The following is a 23,406-nucleotide window of genomic DNA, read 5'->3' as shown; positions in this document are numbered from 1 at the left end:
CTGAAATCAGTCTTATTACCCAAGCCAAGGGCTCCCTTAAAACATCACCGATATGGTTCAATGAGACTGCTGCTGTATGACTGACATCTTGGCAGAAGATGCACAAAAATGTTAAAAGAATCCCACAGGAAGTCATCTGAAGGGGGAGTGGCATATGAGCAGAAAACAACAGGCACCCAAAATACTAATAATTACCAATCTCCCCCCAAACAATTTCACTAGCAATTTTGCAAAGGAAAGAAAAAAGGCAAAGCAAAACAAAAGCATTTCTACTTACTGTTTGTAAAGCACACACATTTTTACTCTGGAGATGCTGGCAATATCCTCTGCACTCACCTGTGAAACTTCATAGAGCAGTTTGTAGTGTTCCTCTCTCTTCTGAAAAGTGCACAGATTGCAGCCCATCCTAATAAGCAACACAAGAGCAAAGCCTCTAATTTCCCCAGCACTGAAAGGCAAATGCACTGACGGGGAATCACCCTCCAGACTTGACTACTGTTTTTCATCAGTCACTCCAGCCCCGACACACAGGCACGCCACTGTTAGCTGGAAGCATGAGGCAGGGCAGTGCGTGGCAGCATGCTCTTCTTCCCTTTGCCTAACTATCTTACACTCACGTATACACACACAGAGTTTCGACTCAGTTCATGGCAACACTCCCCCTGTCTCTGCATCAGTGCACATGACTACACAGATTCCCACTCATGAATATTAATAGCGTCTCATTGATTATTTATGACAGAACGTGTTAGCAGGGAGGGGTGTCATAGCTGCTGCTGATGACAGATGAATATTCACTAATTAAGAAGCAAATGTACTGTGGTTAAACAAAATTCACTTGTGTCAATACCAACTCTGTTTATTAAGGTTAGAGAGACTAAGCTGCATGCATTTCACCCACACTCGTCTCAATTTTAACAGTAATTGTGAGACTAATTCATTAATGGAGGCGGGAAAAGCACAAGTCAAGTCTTATGTTAGGTCTCCACCTTGTGCAACAGGGAGCACAGAATACATTTAAAATATTTGTAAGCATTTTAGGAGAGTGCTTGTGAAACCTGAGCTGATGTTGCTGAAAATTTAAACTAAAGAAGGCAGGAGAGAAAATTAACCCAGATGGCTATACTGATAGCTCCAACTCTGACACTGCCAAATTTAGCCAAAATTCCGCTGTACTCATAAAAGGCATAATTCCATAACAATTCATCATGCATATATAGAATATGTGGAAATGCAGGTGTGCCTGACCTGGTGCTTGTTACATATAGACACACATTTTACTGTATTTAATAAATAGTCTCACATTCAAGAGTTCTTCTTGCATGTATAACAGATTAATTGTAATTATAGGCCAAATTTCTCAGAAATTCAACAGATACACCCTCTCAGACTCTCAGGTATCAAAGCTATTATTTTAACATATCATTATATCCAATTTTACCATTTGTAAATTAGGTTTTAATAGTGCCACAATTCTCAATGTGTGTATAAAGGAAAATTTAAAATTAAACTGAACCCACATGTTAAATATTAAGGCCAATGGAAATAATACTTAATTCAAGGCTGACATTAATTCCTGTATTGTACATCATGTAATCCAATGGTAGTTATGCAAGATAAAAAGCCCAAGCCATAACAAAACAGGATAGAAAAAGGAAAAGTTGCTCCTTTTTTATCTTTACTTTCTCAGCAACTTTACTCATAAAGAACTAAATCAAGTGCTTATTTCAAAACATCTTTAATCTGGAGAGGATAGCAGGTGGGATCCAAAGCAGAAATAATTACTTTGAAACCAATGCAACCAGTTAGTTAAGATTAACACTGGGCCCTAAAGGGTTGCATTTAGTAAGAAATCAGGTACAGCTACTATTTTGTTTGGGTGCAGTTTCCTAAAAGTGCTTTGTCAAATATTTAAAATCAATAACAGGAAATTATTGTAATGAGCGCTAATTGATAAGAAATTGGCTTTGCATCTAGCAGCACCTCAAACACCAGCAACAGCGGGTAGCAAGCAGATCAACAATCATGTGCTGCTTATCAGTTCAGCCCCTTGGGATATAATAATCCGATTTTCTGGGCCCTAATTTTACCTAATAGACAGGATGAGAGCCAAGCAGAGAAACATACAGGAAAAACTGGGCCATTGCTGCAAACTCTGCATAGTAGTAAAGTTTGCTAGAACCTCTAGGTAAATTATAAATTGGTTGAGGCTCAATCTTAATTAAATTTCATCTCTTTTAATAAATGTGCGGAGTCAGGAAGAATCAAATAATGACCATTAACAGAGCAAGCTCTTCACATACCAGCTTCCAGCAGTGTTCTGAAACAGAACAGAAAAATTAATTTTCATTTGGTGGAAGAACCTGACCAGGCAGGTTTGGTTATGAATTTCCTCCAAAGCCCAAGGATTTCAAAGACGAACCACGGAGGGCGGTTCATCATTGTGCGAAAGAATCAGCCTCTGTTCTACTCCTCCACACTCATATGAAATGCTGTTCATGCTGAGAGGTTTAAGCCCATGTAGCAAACATCAACTCAATCTTTGAAGGTTTCTGTATTGTAAGGTGCAGAAAGATTCTCAGATGTGTAAATTTTGAACTTAAGAAAGTCAGATCAATGAACAAGACAACAGTCATGCAAGGACATCCATGCCATCTTTCAACTAAAGTGTTCTCTTCTTCCACTGACACAACTTCCTCCTCTGACACATACACAGTTTGAAAGCTAAACTACATTCTTGAAAGGAAACATTATTTACCTTGGTATATTTTTGATAGTTTCTTAAAATTATTTCTTAAAGTATCAGGGAAAAAAGGACATATTATTACAGGATTCCAGTTATATACGAGAAACAACAACAACAACAAAAACCAACAGACAAAATAAGCAATGGAAAGCTACAGCTAAGCTTTCAGAAGTTTCCCCTTACAGAGTCTATTTTGTTCTTTCTCTGATTCTTTTGTCTACTTCTCTGGACACAACATAAGCTTGGCCATTAATTTATCAAGTGCCTGCCCTCTGCTCATACAGAGCAAAAAGGTTCCATCTTCTGCTTCTGCAACCACTAATGGGCACAGTCTGAAGGGCTGAATAGATTTATTGGAGAAGGAAAGGTGTACTTCCAGGTTCCCGAGCACCATCAAAATATGCAACTTTCATCATACATGTGGTCAAAATACAAAACTTTGTGCAGCGTATAACAATATTCAAGGCAAAACTTGCTAGAACTATAAACTAAAAAGAATTGTGTGATGTGCTTTGGTCAAGTTATGTCAAGAATTTGATACTGGTAAGAAAGCAGTTTCTTTCTTTCCCTCTTCCTCCTCTTTATTATATTTTTTAGCTAAAGGAATCAAAAAGGTACAAAAACATAATCAGGTCACTCTTATTTTATATGTAATTCATAGATATTTCAATAATTCAATGCATCTCTTAATTTTGGAGTTCTCTAAGATCATTGCCTACAATTAAATCTTACCATAAAACTAAAAGCATAATTTACCGTCAAACCAGCAATCAATAATGCAAATGGATGGAGTTTAACTTTAAGAGAGTTACCACAAAAATTGTTAACATTTTCAAACAACATGTGCTTGTTTAGGTCCCTTAATTAATTTTAAGTATCTAGGAGATGACTTATATTTGGTATAAAGTTACCTCATTGAGGTACAGCAATGTCTAACTATAAGCACCCATGCTTGAAAATTTATCATTGCAAGAAATTCAAGACAATGACACTGCAAATTAAAGGCCACTCACTCCTTTATATCTTCTTTGTCACACACAGAAAGGCACATAAGAAAATACAACGTTCATTTTAAGTAAGGATAATGATGCTGTTGGTCCAAACTCAGTGGTGAAACCCAGTGAAGTATATGTGGAATTCCAAGTTTTCTTTGCAAGCCCTTGAATTCACACTGTCCTCCTGATGTACCAATCCCACAGCATTTACTATAAAATTTAGAGGAATTACCGGAAATCTGGCTCACAGAACAGATGGCAATGCAATTTATAGTCTAAAGCCTGTATAGCTGTAAAACAGAAGTATCATAAGAAAAATGGAACTGGAGAAAGGTTTTGCATACCCCCACTGTTCTGAATAAATGCCTGAACTCATAAAGTATAACCTCAGTCTAGGTAGATCTTTTGTCTGTTGGAATATTTAGTGTTTTTAATGAAGCCTCAGCTGCTGGAATCAGGTGATCTTATGCATCAGTCAGCTGGCATATTAGAAAAATAAAGAAACTTCCAGACCTAGGATTGCAGAGAAAAACTTAAAAACCTTGAGTAAATATAACCCAAATACTCAGAATTTGCATATATGCTAGATAGCTTGAACTCTAAAATAACATAATGTATATACGGACCAGTAGGATAAATGAAGGTGCAAACTACGGAAGTACAAAGTCATTGAAAGGGGCTTAGGTTTCAATAAAATGGATTTTTGCAAATACAATAAACTAGAAAATCTTACCACAATCCCTAAAAGATACATGGAAGTCTTTTACTCAAAAGTGAAAATGCCGTATGTTTTCTACAGTCATCAGACCATACTTGAAAATGCATGAACATAAAAACTAAGAATTTGTATCTATGACAAAATGCAACATTCTCTGGAACATTAAGTTAGGAAAGAAACTTATTTAATCTCATATCCTTTACCACAGCTACCAAGATTTCATGCGCTGGTCAAAGTCACAGCAAAATTAAAGGTAGCAAGAGAAGAGGCAGGACATGGAATTCCTATGTTCTGTATTTCCCAGGAGGATTGTAATTCCTCTGAAGACTATTTAGGCCTGCCTGACTGTAAATCAAATGGGCTCCATAAGTGGAATTTCCCATTGGGCTCAAGCCCTGCCTTCCTCCCTGGAAGGCAGGGAGCACCCATATCATCATATTACACAAGCCCAGTCTATTGATATCTATTGATTGTTTTTCCCATCCATGATTAAATTGACATGGGAACTGTGGGATCCTATGGGATTTATGGGATTCCTTGTCAAAAATGCAAATACCTGTCTAAAGGGAAATGGAAAGCAAGCACATGAGGAATCCTCTGTGCCACAATTGCTTACAGTACAAGTTCTACTTGTTCTTTTTGTTCTATACAGTAAAAAAATTAAATTAATCCCCCTGTTTTAACCCATTTATCTATCAATACAATGTGAATTAGCTGGCTAGCATTCTTTGGGAAAAGTACAATTCCTTTACCACGTCTACTTCAGACTGCTCAGAAACTTTTTGTCTCTTTTCTTTCTCAAAGAGTCATCCAGGATATCTTTTCCCAATGGTTTTCACTCTGAGTAGCTTCCTTATCACCCCTAAACTGGTGCCATAATAATTAGGGAACTGTTGCAGAAAACCAAATGATGCCTAGTACTGAACTTTAAGGCCTTAGCAATACATAAAGGTTGGTGTCAGGACTTGGTTAACATCTTCCAGAAGGACCTTGACTTTCTCTTGACTTTTTTCTATCTCATCAGTTAGTTATAAGGAAACCATCTCATGTTTTAAAAAACTTCATGTTTTTTAAACCATATGATCATGTAAAACCAAGCTGATAGCTCTTAACTGCACTGGAGAGTTTTAATGCTATGGAGTACCCAAAGTAGAATTACTCATAAATAAGCAATTGAAACGATTTAAAGGAAATGAGGATTAATCAGGTTAGCCAAACCTAAAGTGTATGAACAAAGTTCTTGGGAAAATGCTCTGATAATAGATAAATTTAGATGTGAAGTCCCATGTCAATGAACATTAAATAATGCACTTAGGGAACGCTGCTAAAATATTCAGTCATGGTCTCCAAAGTAATTATATCTACTCAGAAAATAGGTTCGGAGTTGTGGATAGTTTCCTCCAATTGCCTGAGGAAAAGACTAACAATGGAGCAGGAACTATTGAAACTGCACAAACACCAGAAATATTCATATTTTATCCATATAGCCAGCAGTCCTGGTCTTTCCATCTCTAAATCCTTTAAAGAAAATAGAAGAGCTATGAAGCACAAATGAGAAATACAGATAATAGTTCACTTTCCCTGCATCTTCCATATTTATATGAACTCTCCTGATACAAAACACATTCCTTCTCACATTACACAATGAAATAATAAGATGATACATATAAAACAGCAAAAGAAAGCCTAGATTCTTTTTTCCAAGAAATTTGGAAATTGGAAATTTGGAAATTTGGAAATTCCAAGTGGAATACATTACCTCAAAGGAAGCAAAAAGCAGAAAAGAGTTCAAAAACGTATTAGACAACTTTGCAACAGGTGACTGTTCACTAGCCATCTATCTGCCTAGGAAGCCCATAATTCACCAACTCCTGGGAGCTATGAGAGACAGAACAGCTCTGAGATTGCCCTCCATGCATCCTCTTGCTGAAAGCTCGCCAGTGTTTATTATTTTTCTCTTTGAAAATCTAATATTGGCAATAGGATCCTTTACTATTTTAATTCTAAAGCTCCAAATTTACCAGTTCTTGCACAAAAAACTAGAATATCTCTTTAACTAAAAGTTCCTTAGCTAATGTTAGCTGCTGATACAACATAAGAGTCCAACAGCATTAATGATCACATCACTTTGAACTTCAAACACATCTATAAAAGTACATTTTATTGTTGTCCTGATCAGTTTCAAAGCTTTTCAAGCTACATCTGTTTCAAAATTAAAAAAAAAAAAAAAAGGATTTTCCCCAAAAGCTTAAGATTATATCTGAGCTTTTTTATACCTGTGTGGGAAATAAAGGCCATTTGGAACTGAGATATGCCAAGTTCAGGCCCAGATCAAACAACGGCAAATATCAATGAAAAGCCTCAATGAGAAACTGAACTCACAGTACAAAATTAATTCAAGGGCTGAAGCTGCAGGGACTGGTTCAGAGGACAAGAGCAGTGGTGAGGAACTCCTTGGCTCTGTTCTTTCCTCTGATACCTGCGTCATTAGAAAAGCTCTTCCTTTTTACATTCTTATAAAATAAGTAACACCAGCCTTGCAAGGCATCAATTCAATAAGCCTTTTAAGACTTTACAGAGCTTTTCAAAGAATGTGTTATGGAGGGCTGTTACACCCACCCAAGTTCTGCTGAGGCCACCCTTGCAGTCTCCAGCACTCAAATTAATTAACATGTCTTGTGTTGTTTCTCAATTAAAAGTTTTAAGTTTTATCCTGCTAATCAGTATAGAAGTACAAAATGAAAAATTACTCATGATTTGAGAAAGTCCCTTGCTAAAAGGCCCTTTGAGTGTAAGTACCATTAGTTCAATAAATCTACAAGAGTAGTTTTGGTACACCCAAATATTTCAAAAGTGAAGATGCTGAGAAGAACAGTTTGTCATGAGTATGGCACAACCCGTGGCAGAGGCACATTCACCAATATGGACTCGCCACCGCTCACGTTCAAAGCTCATACAAGTGGCAATCTGGAAAAGCTGTCGAGAGATACAGCAATAAAATAGATAATTCTGTTTTACCCCATAAAAATGGCCTACTGTGCCCCAGAAAAACACACCAGGATTAGGGAAGTTTTCATGGTCTTGAATGGATTTTCAAGGTATCAAAGCTGAAAAGGAGAGCTGTGTTGAATCAGGCCATAGAAACAGCTGCTTTTCTCTTCCACCAAAGTATAAAGATGTTGTAATATAACTGTCAGAAGGTAACATTACTATAGTAAAAAAAAATTTTGTAACACAGATATGACCTATGTCTCTAAAGAAATAGTTAGACAGAGGGGAGTTGGATGTTTGTGTGTGACTAATCATGTCTTCGTCACCCTAAAGACATTATTAGTGGTGAATGTGATTGAATCTCAAACCTGGCTTCCAACACACACTTGATGGAATGATGGATGCAGGAGTACACTACACAATGCTGCAGGAGAAACTGCACACACTACTCCCATGTCTGTCAGCTAGTCAGGCTAGCTCAGTTTGGTTTAGACTGGCTAGATTGATTTAAAATAACAATGTCAACTACTGTCAACTCTGTTTGTTGACAGTCACTAACTGACCACCATAAAAGCACCATCAGTTCTGTTGTTGTCAGAAAATGCTTTGTAATGATTTGAAAGGAATGCAGCTTCCTCTTCTTGAAAATCCCCACAGCATCAAGGGTTTACTTTGTACACTGTTTGGGCTTTCTAAAGTTTAAAATCACTGCCAGTGCACCTGCTTTCTAGAAGATCATTAGGTAAATGTCCCAGCAAAGCCCAATTAACCTGGCTTTAGTTACCTTACCGTCTGCTCTGGAAGAAAATTAATGTCATTAGATGTGTCTTTCCCTGAAAATTGCTGGTGTTTGGTTACTGTGGCAGCTGTCAGGGAGGTGCAGGGGTCTTTCTGCTGGATGCTGATCCAGCAGGCTGCCTAGGCACAAGCCTGGTCCCAGCCCTGTGCCAGCCGCCCCACCTGCGTCAGGGTGCCCTGAGCCCTCGCAGCACACCAGAGCCCAGCCTCACCAGTGCGCCCTGCCAAACCCCAGATCCCTGCAACTCTCACCCAACAAGAAAAAGAAATGTCGGATCTGAACTCAGGTATAAGGAGTTAGGAAGAAAAATGTAGAAAAAAAAAACCAAAAAACTCCTGCAGACCTACATGGATGGAGACAAATTAAATCAGATTAACGATGCCTCTTTTTCTTCTATTTTGATGTCCTGTGGAAAAGAAATTAGCATAGCAAATCCTGCTTTATCTCTGAATGAAATTTCAGATCCTTAGTCTGAACCCCTCTCCTTTTTCCTGGAATAAAAAGCCAAAATGAAGATCTCGTCAGCTTCAGAGGGGAGATTTGTCACACATCAGTGGTTTGCAGGGGCAGGTGCCGACCCAGCCCTTGCTGCCTGGCCACAGGAACACCACTGCCACCCAGCCTCTGCTCAGCTGCTGCCACCCCTCTGCTGGGCTTCTGCCTTACTTCCAGCAGCTTGCCAGGACTCCTGGATCATCTGAGCCCTCTGGACAGGGGTATTAAAATTCGTTTTGAACATAGCTTCCTAAAATAGCCAAAGGACAATATAAAGTAAAGGAAAATAATTCAATCACATTACAGTCAAAGAATGGTGCAAATCACAGTGACGCACTTAATTTGTATCTAGCATAAAACATATGTAACAATATAAACATCAAGATCACTTAAAAGAAACCTTTGTATGGGAAGCCAGAATTGTAGAGGCAATGGTCTCATTCATTTTGCCAAGACTGAAGCAGATAAAAACCATCACTGTGCTCTGAAGAAGAGCTGCTCAGCACCCTTCCTCACTGGAGGTAAAAGCAGTGTATTTCCAAAACTCACTTGTGTTTTTTACAGAAATAAACCTTAATTCCTATAAAACAGAAAGCTCTTTTAATAGAAGAGGAAATATTTAACCTTCTCAAAGTCAATGTCTATTCTCTTGTCTTTGATTCCTCCTGCAAAGATGTGAAACAAATCACAGGAAAATAAAGAAAAAGAATTGAGGAGTATAACTGATTGGGAAAGGGTGAGTGCTTTTTTCTGCAAGACCTTTGCATCTAGTCTGAATATGTTTCATTTTTATTCAGTTCTTGTACAGGACACTAGGTTTATATGTATCAACTTAATTCAGTGATAAGAAAATCCTTACTATAAATCCTACCATGTGGGACAAATATGTCAAGATCTTGATTATCAAAACAAATGAACAGACAGTAAAATGTGACATACATAGCATACACTTTACATGATAAATTAGCCCTAGCACAACTGACACACATACTATAAGGTGATGTTAAGGTTGCTGTGGCAAGCAATGTCTTTCCTTCCCGAGGACCCGAATCACAAGTTTTCTGAGTCAATGGCTTCTAGCAAAAGACAAAAAAATTTCTGTAGTCAAGCATTATCTGCATATAAAACAACGTATTTCTCTGTCCCACTGTGGTCTCCTTCAAAAGTTCTGCCCTCAAGAGTGACCTCAGCCTGTCAATGGAGTGACTAGCCAGAAGCCCTAAGGTTGTTATTTGCCCCTTCAGCAGATGTGTTGGGGATTTATTGTAATGCTTTAGGGACTGGATAGTGATGGCCAAACAAATTAGGAAACTCATGCAGTGAGCAACAACATTGTCAGCTCAGGGAAAACAAGAGTCCTGTCTCAAGCTACAGATCTGAATGGAAATGCAAGTATTTTGGCTACTGAAAATTTTGGATGTTATACATTCCTCAGAAATGGGTTGTCATGTAAGAACTGAGGGTTTTTTCAGAAACATTCCCACTTTTGGTTGAAATGAAAATTGTAGGAAAAAACTCTGTGATTCCAAACCACTGCGATTTCAGCATATTTCTCATCCAAAACTGTGTTTGGAATTCCTAAAGCACAAAATCAGGGATACATTTAAAGAAATGGAGTAAACCCCAATGAGAATTTAGTAAAAGCTATTTCTGTTAACAAGACATGACAATGCACCAAGAGCTCTCCTGCACAAAGACCAAAACACTGGAGAGACATTCCTGCCATAGGGTGTTCAGAATCTACATCAGGACAGGCTCATCCTTGCTGCAAAAAAAAAAAAAAAAAAAAAAAAGGTCTTATGCAGAAAGGTCTTATGCAGCTGACAGCTTCAGTGCTCACTCCTCCCAGAAATTTCAACTAGATTTGCTTCTCCCAGCTTTCTTAACAAAACTCATAAACAAACCTGTGACCTCAAAGGATGCGTCAAATAATCAAAAACTATTATTTAGCTGTTAATTTCTGTGATTACAGAGTATCTTTTTTCTTTTAAGTTATGACATCCATATATTGATCACAGCAGACCCAGCTATGACCAGATCAAAATCACCACAGGAAATGCCCAAGTTTCTGTATGTCTAGAAAGGATTGCAGAAGGCACTTGTGTTATCTTTCTACTTCCTACTGTAGTTCGTTGTATAAGAATTTTGCAAAAGGTTACAATTCAACTGAAAAAATGGATCATTTAGGTGCTTTTCTGAACATGTGCTATCCTGATGGCAAGTTAAGTGATAAAATAAGAATTAGAAGCAAGGATCTTGAAAAACTGCTATCCTCAGCTAGTTTGTTTAAACCCTCTCTGTACTGTAGGTGAAGATTTAAATAAAGGTCCTTTTTCTGATTGAAAATACTTTTTATTCCTTCAGGTACAAGAAGAAGAGCAAACAATTCTATGCAAGTAAAAGAGATTATTTAAAAATAATTAAATTTAACTCATACCAAAAAACCCCTGGCAGTAAACTACTTACATAACAACAGAAGTCAAGTTTCACACAGAATTTTTCATACAGAAGTATCAAAGTACCTCATAAAATCAGGTAAAGCTATCACCATTTTATAATGTGTGAACAATGAAGAAATCTAGTAGTGCCTTACACTGAAATATGACAAATGATTTTCAACATTTAGAACCAGTGTAAAAAGTACCAAGAGACCCCATAGAGAGGGAGCTGCCCAGCACCAGGTAGGTGATGGCACACACACTAGAGGATGGCATCTAATGAGCTGTTTGGGATAACAAAGCCATTTTGAGATTTTTATACACATTACAAAGAAACAAAAACAGTATGACATTAAATCTGACCTTGAATGAAAAACTCTTTGAGGGGAGCTCCTACAATAAGCTGCAATGAACACATATAAAATTCATATCAGCTTCCAGCCAGCAGCACAAACCTGTGCAGTTTTACCACATTTTTTCCTTTCCTTCCTTCCTTTACTGTATGGTGAGATTTTAATTTTGCATTTTGTGCTTCATATTTCCTTTTTCTTACACCCTGCATAAATTCCATGCCTTGCCACAGCTCTGTGTTTATCTCCCAATTCACCCATCCATGACTCGAAACAGGTCCCTGCTGCTGTGCACTGCTTTTGTTCATCACATCCTGCTCCTTCCCAGATCTTCTCTACTTTATTTCCCTTGTCCTTGGCTTCAAAACTTCCTCAGCATTATTCCTCCTGTGCACCTCCCAAGAGCTGAACTCTAAAGTAACCTCTTTGGCTGAAAGAGAAGAGGAGAGGAGAGGAGAGGAGAGGAGAGGAGAGGAGAGGAGAGGAGAGGAGAGGAGAGGAGAGGAGAGGAGAGGAGAGGAGAGGAGAGGAGAGGAGAGGAGAGGAGAGGCCACCAAAACCTTCGGAGCAGCCTGGGCTCAGCTGTATGTGCCCCTGGGGCTGCTCCCCATGACAGTGCCAGCTTGGATATTACCACAAGCAACAGCTACACACCTGTTTTCCCAATGCACAGCAAAATAAACCAGGATGCCAGGGCCACAAGTTTAATTGATTCTCTTTGTCTTTCACCCTGCTTCTGAAGTCAGTCTGATCAATGCTATTTCACACTCTCCACTGCAAGCTTTACTGATCTGACCTCTGACTAAACACAGACTCATCAAAGCAGCACCAGGGGATGCAATATTTATCCTTTGCAACACACAGGGAATGTCATGTTACAACTTCCTCCTGGCTTTCCTCTTCTATTAGGAGAGGAGGGGAAGGAGGAATGGAAGGAGGACTTGCACAGCTGAAGTGAGCGCCAGCACTGGAAACTAATGTCGTATATTTATCCACTCACATTAAGTATGGAAGAGGCAGTCACAGTTCGTGTTCCCTTGGCACTCTTGAAATTCTTTTCCTTTCCATCTTCCAGAGGGTGACAGAAAATAGCAGTCACTGACAAATGCTGGGGGAAAGCACAAGACCTAACCAATAAATATTATATGCATCTATATCTCTAAAACTCTCCTTCAAGTCTAAACAAAGTAAATATGAGAATCCCCATAGGAAGTCATGGAAGCTGCCAATTCCTTTCAGAAAGCCAAATAAATGAATTTTCTTGATGCTTTTCTACATCTGAATAAAAGTTGCCAATTAGTGACACAGCAGAACACGGTCATTTGTCGACACAAGCCAGCCTTTCCCTTGTCAAGTGCCCAGGTGTGAAGGGAGGCAATTGCTGAGGCTGTGGGAGCATTGCCCTGGCAGTGCCCACACTGGAGGTACCCAGCAGACACGCTCACAAAGAAATAAGGCTTTGTCATCTTGTCACATAGGGGAGAAGATTACTTCTTACACAAAGACAACGTCTAGAAGGATTCCAATGTAAACCTGGTGTAAAAAGTTACTTCCACCACTTCAAGCACCTACTGGTTTGCTCTCCAGCCATCTGCTCTCACTCTTTCTTAGCTTGTTATCTGGAGGCACTTTTCTCAATGATAGTTTCTCAGTTCTGTTCAATGGTGGGTCTACTGCTGACTCCTTTAGTGGCTTCTCCATATAGAATATATTGTTTTTTCCATATGAAGTCAAAGAAAGGTTGAACCGCAGCAGAGCTTGGCTATTGTCAATCCTGCCAGCTGTTGATTGAATATTTCAATTTTGAGCAGTTTTGCTGAGATAGCATGTTTTTAATCACTTCCTATTCAAGGTGCTCACCTTCACCACTAGAGACGCAGATATCAAAAGCTTATCAGTCCCTCTTTCCTATCACTGTCCCTGCTTCCATTGCCCTTACCTTATCTTTCCTAACTTCTTTTTTTTTTTAACTCATCTTTACTTAATTAAAAAAAAAATGTAACATTCTTCCCCTTGCATCTCTATTCTGCTCTTTATGAAGATCTTTAACTTGGGTATACATATTCTTTTTTTTTTTTCTATGCCAAACTTGTGGTGGGATCTCGTTCCTATATCTCCAAATATCTATTTCTGTCTGGGATTCCTTCTTCATCAGGTCCCTCACAATGAAATCTTGACTCGTCCTCTGCTAAAACTGAGTTCTGAGTTTCTCAACAGGTAGTGAACAGCAACCTCCTGAACCTCTGCCTTTTTCTCTGAACCCAATACATTGGAGATCATCAAAGAAACAGACCTCTTCTCCCAAATAGATCTATTCCAGGAAATTTTTTTCCCAAACCTGATATATTACTGGAATACAAGCCAATCTAAACTTAAACAGGAAGTGGATGATTTTGAGACTTATTTCTGATAACTTGAACAACTGAAAATGTTTTCATGGAGAACACACACTGAGCCTGTAACTGAATGTGCTGTAATCAAACAAGCTATCAAAAGCTAAGAGTAAGTGATTACCTCAAGAAACCATAGTAGGGCATCAAATAACTGAGAGTTTGAATTCACCACCCTGAGTACTCACAGTTCAATCTCTGGGTGTAAAACAAGAAGGACAGTGTGCCTTCTCATTTCCCATGCTAACACCTAAGGTATCACTTTTTTATCACATAATTACTATTACATCTGCAAAACGCACCCCAAATCTCCCTTCAAAAGGCATGTGTTTTTCAGAGAAACTCATAAAAATTGACCTGATTATTCACCACATTCCCCAGCACAAACTACCCAAAGCTTCAGCCTGTGGCCCTGCGTGCATCTGCCCTATGCTGTGTGCTAATTGAACCACGAATGTGCTGAAACAGTCGGCTGGAAAAGAGCCAACTTATCTTTGTGCTCCAAAAGAATTTTTAAAAGAAAAGGAAACTCCTGTTGTGAATTATGAGAATGAGAATCCTTCAAATACTGTTAATAGAGTGATAAGAATTACCTTTTATTCATGTTTGTAATACTGCTATCAGCAAGGACTTACCCTCTCTCCCTAAGCTTCAATTTAGATCTTTTTTTTTTTTACAGAATTACTTTTCAGAGATATATATTAGCACATTTTTTCCAAAACAGATAAATACTGCCAAAATAATTACTAAACACATCTTTCCCTGCAAAGCCAACCAAGGTCTCGGTTCTGAAAACTTGTGTTATTAATGAATGGCACACTGCTGCAAACTAATTGTATGTAAAGTCAATGGGTGCATGTTTAAGAATTTTAATTACTGTTCTGTGATTGCTTTATATTCAATACCTAACATAAAGGTAACAAAGCCTTTGTGATGATAAGCAGTTTAATTAGAAAGCCAAGATAAGAAAAAAAATGCCTTTAAGTTACAGAATTTGTTCATGCTGGGCATGTGATAACTGGAGTACATGGTTTTCCTGGGTATTTTAAAATATGAAAAGCTAATTCTACCTAAACCTTTGTTTCCTCACACTTCTTGAACTGCCTTATCTGCCATTTTCTTCTCCCTCTTATAGGTGCCAAGAGCACAGTTTAATTAGATCACAGACCTCAGTGTCTGGGCAGGTCCACAGCAGCCCCGCGCTCCGCGGGCAGCGAGAGCACCGCAGCGAGCGGAGAGCAGCCTGGGCTGTGCGCTGGCCGCGGAGCACTCGCCCTTTCAGCAAACTGTCTCGGAGGATGGCCATTGATTTCCTAGTTATTATGAACATGGAATTATTGGATGACAGATGATAGAGTGTTAGGTCCTACAAGTATTTTCCCAAATGGGCTATCCAGCCAGTGTTGCTGTGGCAACGAGGCTGTTTGACAGCGCTTATGACAAAGAAGTCTTTGCTCAGAATTCGGCTACAAAAGAGCTCCTTGCTTCCTATCTTATCCTCCCTGGCTTTATCCAGCATCTCCTTACTGCCTCCCCAGCCTGCGCCTCCAGTTGGCTGCTCCAACACCAGGCAAGGTATGGCACAGCTGCCAGCCCTTAGTCCTCCAGGAGAGCACCCTGCCCATGATGAGACATGACACTTTTGCCTGCGATAATCTCTATTTTCCTAAGGTGTAAAGTATTAAGTCTGACAGTTCTGAATCCACTGGCAACACAAGTTCTGCATCAGAACACACAACTGAAGGCCTAGGAGGAATCATGCTCACAAATCAGACATTGTCTTGCACAGTTAAAAGTTAAATAATTTCTTCACCTTCCAGCCATGACTCTTTGTTTGCTTGGAGGTTTTTTTAAGCCTTTTTTTCTACTAGCAGGACAATACCGGAACACTTTAAAATAAAACCCAGCCACCCACCTTCTCCAAGTGCTGTCATATTTGCTCAAACTTTCTGATAATTTCAGAAAATATCTCTCCTTTGAGCTTCTGACTCCCAAAACATGCAATAACAGGTTATTTCACTTAAATGGGCTCACCTTCTTTTAATTCACCTGTTTTTCAGAAAGACAATGCCAGGAGAGGGAATTACTGAAGAACAGCATGAACAGCTCAGGCTGGTTGCAGCAAACTACCATAAAGCTGCAGCCAGAAAGAATCATGTGCCTGGGCTTTGCTGCCCAGGATGGTAAATAACTACTCTTCACCACACACAGTTACCACCCTTTTCCTTTTCCACGCCATCTCAGTCCACAATGAATTTTGCTGTACTTTCTTCCCAGTTTGGGTGAGATAAGCAGCACCTCAGCTGCCATTGCTTGAGTTGTGAAAAGTGGGTAGGAAAAGATTTATGAAATCTGCTTACATTTTCAATAGGCATCAAGTTACCTTGGCAGAACCTGGAAAAGTACACCTGGGAAAGCTGGAAGGAGGCCCCATTGTAAAAATATGAGTTTAAAATGTGCCCAGATATTCCCTGATATCCTTAACAAATGAGAGGGGTTTTTTTTCTTCCAATCTCCAATAAAAATCTATCCCAAAAGGTGTGGTTTCTGTCAAGATGGAAAAGTACAACTAAAAACCTTTAAAGCACACAGCATTAATGGGGGCTAGTACTGAACAGATTCCCAGGAGAAATTGAGGACTAGTTATGGAATGAGAAAACGAAGGTTTGTGTCTGCAGTGAAGCTTAAATGTTCAGTCTGTGCCAACCAGAAATACTTGTTTCTGCCTAGAAATACTTTGGATCTTAAAATACTTGTAAGTGCATTAAAAAAAATATTCCTGGTACAGCCACATCTGCTCCTAGCAGCACTTTTATAGGACAGCTTCAATTAGAGTTGGCTCTTGATGAGCCTCATCTAGGCTGTGCTGCACAAAGCAATAAACAAGGCACTGAAAGCACATGGAAAGCTGCAGCTTCATGCTGCCATCAGCCCCCACTGTCATATTTTCTCTCCTTTCATACCCTCCTTCTAGCATAAGCAAAGCAGTAAATGTTTTAGGGCTCTGTGATAGTCCCTGAGAAAAACAGGGAGCATATGTAATGTATTTTCACATGTAAAAAAAAATGGAGATCCTAATTTCTAAAGTGTGCCTTCTGTCCAAAGTATACCCTTGACACTAACTCGGCTGTGATGCAAATCACTTTACAGAGATTACTCAGCCATAGATGATTCCAAGGTACCATCAGAAGGGTATTAGTCAACAATTTCTCATGAAGTCCAATTACATGTTTTCTATATAATTCCCTGACTACCCACTAAAATTTTGCTGATATTAGCCCATCTAAAAGGCATTCCAGGGACCAGGAGTAACAGATAATATCCATTACAAAACCATTCTGTGGTTTCTGTCAAATCTAAGTTAAATGCTCTATAGGGACTGGAAAGCTGCTACAAAGTTGCAGATTCAGGATCTATACAAAACAAAGACAATATGTCAATATACTCTTATTTTTAAACAGAGAGAGACATTCAAATATGTGAAGACTGAACTGAAAAGGATGCATCCAATGGCATAACATGCATTCCCTCGGAGTACCACTGTGATGTAACTTTGAGGATGTGCCTAGCCCATAGACAAAATTGATGTGTTCTGGATTTTCTCAAATTTCTCATGCAAATACAAAATCAGTACCAAATGCATGTAATTATCAATAGGGGAAAAATAGTTGTTTTTTTTCTTTTTTTTTTTTTTTGTAAAATCCTTTCCTCTTCTCTCTTTTCAACTAAATTGTCAAAACATGTCCCTTCTGAAGACATTTAAATGACTAGATGGTTCAAAGCACAGGTAATGGTACAAACCCCCTCACTTGCAGGTCATAAATTTGCCTTCAACCTCAGCTGGTAGTGACTAAACTTTACTATGACCAGACAGCTGTTTAGTGTTTTACCTGAAACAAGCCAGCAGTTTCAGGCAAGGTCCTACTGGCAGGTGTTTGCATCATTAAAACACACCACTTCTTTCAATAACACTGTTGGGAGCAAAGAGGCCAAGGATGGAGTGGACTTGGGGACTGCATATGTTGTCCTGAATGAGAATCAGAAAGCTTTGGCTACTTTGGGATTGATGTATAGTGATGAATAACAGAGAGAAACATAAGCTATCTTTGATTTCACAGAATTTGTTCTAGGAACAAGATAGGAGTTCTCCACCTTATCATAACAGCTAAATCTTTCTTAATCTTTCAATTCTTATTAAGAATTCCTTATCTCAAATAAATTTTCATATAATGAAAAAAAATCTGAAAGAATTCAAGGTGGAAGCAAGTCCCTTTAAAAAAAAGACAAGTATTTTGGAAGGGGAGGTAGGTGACAAGAGCATTCATTTTGGGTTTTGCACTGCCTTTATACACTCTTTGCCAAAACAGAAGAGGCAAACTGTAGTTTAAACAAAACAAAACAAAACAAAACAAAAAAAAGAAAAGAAATTGGAAAAGAGAAAATCTGTGAAGCCTCAAAAGAAGTATATTTCTTATTTGTGGGATCTCTAGGGAAACAATTGCTGCTTTATTGATTTATGCTACAGAAATAGTGTAAGAGAGTACAGCATTGAAATGAAACTTAATGTAACAAATCAACCTAACTTGTATCTTGAACTGAAGTCAGTGCAGGTAGCTCATAGTCAGTGTCCCAGAAAACTGCTCCAAATACTTATACTCTGTACTATCTGCCCGTTGGCTCCATGTAGAAGGGAGCATGTTACTTCTGTCAAGATGAGAAATTTTGGGGCCATTCATGGGCCAAAGGAAGCAGGAAGAATTTTACTGGATCTGTCTGGATACACACCAATTACCCTCACTTGGCTAAGTTTTTAGAAGTAAGATTTTCAAGGATGTGAAAGAAAATAGTAATTTGATAGTACTTGGCCAAGTTAGTGGAGAAAAAATGTACAGAGAATGGCTTTCAAAAGAGAGATTTACTGTGTTCCTGAAGCTGTTCAGTTGAAAAAATTTTCGCTGCTAAGTTGGGAAAATGGGTGCTAAGGAATGTTCCTTTTTTGCTTCACTGAAAGTTGCTTGAAGTAATCTCATATGATTAAGATTTTGAAAAGTGAATGAAGAAAGTGAAAGGCTACTTCCTTCAAACACTTCAATTTTAAAATCCTGATTACACTCTTAGTACAGTGCAATCCTGTATAAACACAGTTGTTTAAAGATAACACTAGTTAACCTTATTTTGCTACGAGCAATCCCAGCAAGCTTTAAAAACAAAAAGAATACATTTGCTCATGAGGCAGAATTTTCCTATAACATAAATAGCAAATGAAATCTGCTATTAAAAAAACTACTCTGTTTTAAAAGCAATTAAGAAGGGCATTTCCCCCCCAGATTGACTTGTCAATCCTACTAGACCAAATTCTAATTAAGGGTGGAAAAGTCACTATTTTATCTGCCAAATGAAAATAATTTAGTGTGAGTTAATGAGGACTGGCTCATAACTGGTTAGTCATTTTGATTCTGGCTTGTTACAGTGGTAGAAATTTCAAAGGATACAGTAGGATCAGCAGTGATTTTCACTCATTTGAAAAATAAACTGAGCTTTCCTTTGTGACCAGATTTGGCAAAAAAATACCTGAAAACAGGAACAAGATAGGTGCAACAGCTTACAGCTTGTTTTGAAAATATAAACTACTTTGAATGATAAAAATAATATCTAAACTATTAAGACCTGGCAATTTTTTCTCCATACCACACTTTCAACAAGTAGCCTTTGACTAACAAAGGCCAGATACCACTATGAAAGAGGAGTGACCAACCTCACAAATCTTTACTCTCCTAAGCAGCTTTCCAACACCATTCTACACAGGGATGCTCACGTGAAGATTTTTATCACTTCACTTGATTATCATAACACCAAGTTTATATGTGTCATCATGTACATTTTTTGAAACTAAGCTTACTACAATGTGCAATAGCAAATGCGGCATGAGAATAACAAGCCCTGCTTGTCCTTCACAAATGGATAAGGAGTTGCTCAGCTGGCTCAGAAAGCATCCCAGGGCAGCCGGCCTTCAGTGCGCCAGGACACAGGGCTGCACAAAGCAAAAACACCTTAAAACAGATCACCTACACCTGCTTTATTTCTTATATCCTGGATAACTATGTGGTTGTGTAATAATTTCTCAGTATCACTGAAAAACATTCAGTTCTTTCATAACAACCGATGCATTCTACTCCTGTGGCACCTCACCTGTCCTTGAGAACCACACAGAAATTGAGGGATGACATTTCACTTTGAACATTTTGTGTAAAGATAAAAAATAATGTCAAGCAAAATCCTAAAGCCACATTATTGGATGCCTGAAAACTCATCTCATTTTCTCATATGGACACAGGCAGCAAAATGATTAATGATTTCTGGCTTCAGACAAATAAATTAAAAACAATTAAGTCAAGATTGAAGTGATCATTTCACTACCTCAAGAAACCAGATTTATGACTGATTTAATTCAATTGAAACAGACAGATCTTTTCAGGTAATTGCCACCATTGCAACAAACTCTTCTACTTGGTCTGTACATGTACCAAAGGCCATAGCTTGGTTGACTCTTACCATCAACCACCACTGAGACATTACTTGGCTGATATTATTCATACCTAAGTAATTTTATTTTGGTATTGTGACTTTTAGTAGCTGACCTTCTCCAGAATCAAAAACCTGGAAAATCGAGAACCTGGAAAATAGAGGCAAGAAAAAACCAAAACCTCTCTGGGTACAAGGAAGATAATCTTTTCAAGATGTTTAGGCTCTTAAAAGTTCAGAAACATACTTTAAGTTTCTCAAGTACCTGACCAGTTCCTCCTGAACTTTAAACATTTCCCAGCATCTCAATAACTCTGAAAGCAGACCACGACAATTAGCTGTTTAAAAAATACAATAGTAACCTAGTAAACAACATTCCAATACTTTAAAATGACAATTGATATTCTACCTGAAACAAATACTGTTTGTCCCCTCTCACCAATGATTCAGTGTTTAGATTTGACATTGAAAAACACACAGTCTGCACTTAGTGACATAATGTGGCATATAAAACTTTATTCGAGGTATGTCACATGGACCAAGGGAGTTTGTTGGGCTCTTCATTGTACATATTTATATTCACCTGCACTTCTAGTTTAAAGGCAGCCTCCATAATAAGTCAAAATTATTGGGGATGTAAAAAAATCAGAAAAAAACTTTGGATGTTTCCTGTAGCCTATTTACATGCAAGTTTCACAAAGACTTAAAATAAAATAATCTAGATCCTTACATGGGGCTGCACTTACATAAAATGTTGTATCAAGTTTTTAGTATTAGCTACGTGTCCATAATCACCATGATATGATGTTCATCATGCTAATTGTGTGCAGATCACTGCAACTGGGGCAAGCCACACAAGGCCACTGTGGCACTCCACTGTATCCCAGAGCAAAGTGCTGAGCAGGGATGTGCCACATGCCCTCCTACCTGTCAGAAATCTGTAACTCCATCTGCTCTAGTCCACCTGCAAGAGAGAAATAAAGTTTGTCCCTCAACCAGGATATTTCCTAAGCACCAGTTTCCAATTTCAGTTGAGGAAACAGATCCTTTAGTTTTAAAAGTGTGCAACATGTTCATTGCTCTTTAATTTCACATAGTCCCCCTGAAGCGCTTTACTACTGAACAGCCTTTAATATGATTTGAAACAGATACCACTCCAGGGCTTTTTCATCTTCATCACTTGTTTGTTTTGACCTTGACATTTATTCAATTAGAACTGATTTGCCAATCATGCACAATGCTTCCTAAAGTCCATTTTCATACACCAGTGCATAGGCCCATCCAGTTAGCAATGATCTTTCCACATGCCCAAAGTAAAAATCTACAAAACCAAGGTGCATACAAAATAGCCAAGGAGTCTGTCACAAAGCATCTTCTATTTTTTTTCCTACCATTGCTCTCAGTAAATGGAAAATAAGGGAAGCTATGAAACCTCTTTTGGCAAATAATAAGTTCCAGCACGGCCTAGCTGTCAGATTAATCAGCTCCCTGAAATTTGCCTCAGGAAGAAGCAAAAGAAGGAATGGTTCACATTCAGGAAAGCAGGATTCATCCCATGAATATCATGGCAGCTCCTCCACAGCTGGGGAAGAGAGGGGAGCACACAGTCCCTATCACATCTCCGTCACATGCTCAGTGCTGGGAGAGGAAGAATTGTTAAAATTGTCAAGTACCATTCACAAATTTATGCCTGTGGAGTTGTTCCTTCTGGAAGAGAACCAAATAACTCATACTTTTTGAAAATTGCTTGTGACAGCTTCTCAGTCTGCTTCAGGCTGGCTCTCAGTGATGATTTGTATTTTCATATACTTCTCATACATTAAGAAATTTACACCTGTCAGGTCCTGACAGAGTGTCTCCATCTTCAACCTTTTCAGGGAAAATTCTTTGCTTGCAGACATTATCCAAATAAGTTTCTATCAGAAGTCTGGGTGACATAACAGGTGGGGGTCTAAGAAATATGCAGCAGGCAAGCACAGAATTTTAATGAGAGACAGGGGCTTCTGCACTGGCATAAAAGGGATGGAAATTAAAGTACTGATTCCTGTCACTTTAAACTGCTCATAAAGCCCATGTGTAATTCTTAAGGGAAGACATAAATGCCCACTACAGAACTTTACTACCCAAGCTGACATCAGAATTTTTATTTCTATTTATGGAATCATGCTTGAGGTCAGAAAAGCAGCTCAGAGAACAAGATTCTTCTTAAATAAGCAGGTAGATAGCCATCCCTGCTGGTACACTCCTTGACAGCAAAATAAATGCCTGGTCCCCACAGCCCAAATGGCCAGAAGAGAGGCTAAAGCATATGAGGGATGTGAGACATGCTCAGACATGGGACTCCTTGTGCATTCAGCCAAGCCCTGACCTGATAATCCTCAGAAAGCTCACACCAATGAAGACACTTACTATTCACCACAGAAATACTACACTTTTAAGAACCTGTCAGAAAAAATGTGAACTTTCAGTGCTCAGGTTCAGTGCTATGTCAAGTACCACAATCCTCAGCTCAAATATTTTGATGAGAAGACCCACAGCAGTATTTCTAGCTCAGACAATGCATGCTTGCCACGTGGCCAGCAGCATCTTGGCGCAGCAACTCCTTCAAAAAGCACACATATGTCTACAGGGACAAGGGACATCTGTCTGCAAATCCTTCCCTTCTCCTCCCTGCTCCTCAGGATGCAGGAGGTTTCACTCCATGACTGCTCCCAATACTTCATTTTCACATGGGAGATAGAATTTGCAGGGAATGCAGAGTGACATGATAGCAAGAGGCAGTGGCAAGAGGTGACACCATTGCTCATGTAAGAAAAGCAGTGTGGGATGCCTGGTCAAGACCATACCTCCACTGGCTGGGGATGCCACGTGTCAGAAGCCAGCATAATTTGGGTCAGGAGCACGAGGAAGGGAAGCAAACATCACTCAGAGTTTGTTTCTGACCTCTTTTTAGTGCTGGCTG

General features: G+C 38.9%; 1 protein-coding gene across 5 annotated transcripts in view; it reads right to left on the bottom strand.

Annotated features, from left to right (window-relative positions):
* PDZRN4 (PDZ domain containing ring finger 4) overlaps positions 1-23,406 on the bottom strand; it is a 230,500-nt gene that overhangs the window by 96,097 nt on the left and 110,997 nt on the right. The window contains exon 1 of one of the 5 annotated variants that reach the window (XM_038153888.1): positions 337-1,047. The exons of the other annotated variants lie outside the window; for them this stretch is intronic. Within the exon in view, the coding sequence (XP_038009816.1) occupies positions 337-405 (69 nt within the window). The 5' untranslated portion in view covers positions 406-1,047. Of the gene's footprint in view, positions 1-336; positions 1,048-23,406 lie in introns of those variants that run through there. 5 annotated transcript variants of the gene reach the window in all.

Source organism: Motacilla alba, chromosome 1A (genome assembly GCF_015832195.1).
Source record: "Motacilla alba alba isolate MOTALB_02 chromosome 1A, Motacilla_alba_V1.0_pri, whole genome shotgun sequence".
Lineage (NCBI taxonomy): Eukaryota > Metazoa > Chordata > Aves > Passeriformes > Motacillidae > Motacilla > Motacilla alba.
The sequence above is the reverse complement of the archived record's forward strand: the minus strand, read 5'-3'. Positions and strand labels throughout refer to the sequence as shown.